The 3,091-nt window shown below is 55.6% G+C and overlaps 1 protein-coding gene across 1 annotated transcript; it reads right to left on the minus strand.

Moving 5' to 3' along the window:
* Window positions 1-276: 276 nt before the first annotated feature.
* On the minus strand, window positions 277-2,831 carry RIPPLY1 (ripply transcriptional repressor 1). The gene is made up of 4 exons (XM_007456694.1): window positions 2,689-2,831; window positions 1,741-1,816; window positions 1,061-1,125; window positions 277-523 (listed from the first exon to the last, which is right to left on the minus strand). Exons 1-4 carry the CDS (start codon window positions 2,829-2,831, stop codon window positions 277-279), a joined length of 531 nt encoding a protein of 176 aa, XP_007456756.1.
* Between the last annotated feature and the right edge of the window lie 260 nt (window positions 2,832-3,091).

Consider the following 3,091-nt stretch of genomic DNA (forward strand, 5'->3'; position numbering starts at 1 on the left):
TGCGTGGCAATGCTCTGTCCTCATCTGCTCCCTGGGGGCTTCAGAAAGCAAGTCTTCCTTCCCCTAGACTTCCTAGGACCCTCTTACTGGCAACACAACAGCAGCCCAGTGAGATGCCAGAGGCCTGGGCTCGCAGGCCTGATGGGTATAGCCAGGGTGAGCCGGTGTCTTGAGGACCCAACTTTCAATCCAGAGAGCTATGCCTGGAGATTCCTGGCTAATCGATGCCCTGAAGCCTTGCCAGGCATACCGGACCCCAATTAGACTCCGACTGGCTCAGTTGGGACAGGTCAGGAGCAGGGAGGGAGAGGGAGCTGAGGCCCTGTGCGGCGCTGGCCCTGGCGCCTTCACACACCCTTCTGGCCCTTTTTCATCTGCTTCCTCCTCCTCTTCTTTGTCCTCCTCCTCCTCGCTGGCTGAGTCCTCATAGAGGTTGATGGTTGCCTGGACAGGGAAGTTCTGCAGTAAAATCTCCCCATCACTGTACAGGTAGTCAAAGGAACGGGATTTAGGCCAGAAGAGCCTGTGGGCAGAGAAGAAACACGGCCCCCACTTAGGACGCATATGTGCAGAGGGGTCAGTAGGGCCAAGAAGGAAGCCAGCCCGTAAACCCCGGCTACCTGCAGTAACGGGATGAGAGGGAAAAGAAGAAAGGATGCTTTGTAACAGGACTTTCTGGATTGTTACAAAATGGCTCCAGACAGGAAGGTCCATAGCTCATAGCTGTGGGGAGCCCCAGCCCCGGCATGTATCAGTCCTGACACTGATCCCACCGCCCACCTCTGAAGGGCTCCAGCCAAGCATTCTCTAGCCCTGTGTCCTCCATCTCCTACTAAGGCTTTCTTCACTGACCCCTCCATAGGGGCTTAGGGGTCATTGACAATGACCCCAGGGAAGGCAACCTTGGCCAAGTCCCTTAACCTCTCTGGGCTTCTGTTTCCTGGTCTATGAAATAGTGATCGTAGCAGTGCCTCCCTCCTTCTGCCTCACAGGGCTGTTGTGAGGATTCAAAGGGCGAATGGATCTATGGCAAGTTCCAAGTCTGGTGCCAGAAGCTTACCTGACAGGGTGATGGAATTCAGAGTCAACCTTGGTGACCTCAGCACCTGTTGCCCCACCGGCAGCCTGTCCAAAGCAAAAGCTAGCATGTGGCTCAAAGTGCATGGCCAGATAACTGCCTCTTCCGTATCAGGGGTCAGCAACCTGTAGGTAAGATGGTCTAGAAGAGACCTCAGACATCTCTGGGGTCCAGTCCGCACCACCCCAGTAAGGGGGTCTGTCCTGGTTCTAGTTGAACAACAAGTGGACAGAGTCCGGGGGGTTGTTTGCTTTCCTGCCCCTGTTCTAACACCTGTTTGGAGACGGTCCAGGGGACAGAGTCCTACTGGAGCAGACAAGATGCAGGGGCAGAGTGGAGGTGGGCGAGAGCACCGGGGTTGGGTGCCAGGAGACCGGGACGCTAGTGCCAGCTGCACCGCGGATGAGCTGTGGAGCCTGCCCTCATCCCTCCCGCACTCTGGACCTCAGGCTCTTCATCTTCTAAATTACCCAGAAACCTCGGCTCCGCCTTCCTCCCAGAGCTGTTGTGGGAATCAAAAGTGGGCAAGGCTGGGAAGGTGCTTTCCGGGGACTGCAGCCCTGGACAGAGGTCGGGGGCTCTCTGGGAAGGGACCGGTTCAGCGTGCCTGCACGTGGTCATGTGTGTGTGCGTGAACACATGGAACAGGGGCTCAAACTCACCAAATCCACAGGTTTCCTCACCTGCCTTGGGAGGTCATTTGTAGAGGAGAGCCAGGGTCTCCAAAGACAAGCTCCTCTAGGACAAAGGGGAGAGATCAGCTGGTGGAAGGAGAAGAGACGGGGCTCCCTGAGATAACAAAAGAGGCCTGCCAAAAACGTGGCTCGGACTCCATCTCCTTCAGGAAGCATTTCTTAAGGACCCTGAGTCCAGGTCAGGACAGATGCCCCTCCCCTCTGCTTCCACAGTGTTATCACACTGTTCGGTGATTATCTGTTTACTCGCCTTAAAGCTTCTTAAGGGCAGATTTATGTTCAATCATATCTGAATCCCCAACACCTAGCGTAATGCCTGGTACACGGTAGGTGTTTCTGTAAATGTTTGGTGAACGGTAAATGCTTGGAGGAATGAATGAGGGGGTGGGTGAAAACTATCTTGCTCCCGCTCCAGGGAGTAGAGCTCACAGTTCTACCCTCTTCCTGGGCTGGGGAAAGGGGCCCAAAATATTTCTGGGTCCACTGCTTCCCCACTACCTTTTCCTGCCAAAGGTAGGAAAAGAGCAAATGGAAATCTTATGGGGTGGTCAGGAAAGAGACGGTCCTTCAGTCACAGACCTCTGGGGACTTTGGACCTCTTTCCCCTCTCTGCAGCCTAGGTCATGTTCAACCCACATTTCATGGCAATCTCCCCCCTTGCCCCTCGGTGGACTGGGCAACTTGGCCCATGAGGGCCTGGCTGCTTGGCTTTCAGCTTTGGCAATGCCCACTGTCCCCAAGTCCCCTCCTGCCAGCCGGAAGGATTAGTGACGTGAAGAGCCAGTTGAGATATTGGCGCCTGAGATGGGGAGGGGGCACAGAGAACAGGGGTGCCCTGGACATCTCATTTCCTTTCCTCTCCCAGGAACCCCACTAAGACTGAGTTCAAATTGCCAAGGGCCAAGTTTCACTTACCGTTCACTTCTGTCTACTTCTTGTCTAGAGGAGAGAAAGGGCGATGGGTTTCCCAGGCCAGGGAGCGCCAGGGGGCCTTGTGCTAGGGCTGGAGCTGAGGCCGGGGCCAGGGAGGGGGCTGGGGCGCGAGCAGCAGGGTCCATCCTTAGGGTGTCACAGCCAGGCAGGCTGTGGGGTCCTCCTATTTCTCAGAATCTCCCGCACTCTTTTGGCTTTTCCTGGGAGACCCTTTTATAAGGCCTGCCTGGACTCATAAATTATTCAGGGCCGTGCAAGGATGGGCTCCCTGACGGGTAGGGGAGGGGAGGGGAATGAAGATTTAGGAAAAGGGGCTCAGGGAGGGAGGACTGTGTCCCTGGGTGTGAAATCTCTCCCAGTTGAGTAAACAGAGAGTCAGTGGGGG

The sequence above is a fragment of the Lipotes vexillifer genome, unplaced genomic scaffold (genome assembly GCF_000442215.2).
Source record: "Lipotes vexillifer unplaced genomic scaffold, Lipotes_vexillifer_v1.1 scaffold1728, whole genome shotgun sequence".
NCBI lineage: Eukaryota > Metazoa > Chordata > Mammalia > Artiodactyla > Lipotidae > Lipotes > Lipotes vexillifer.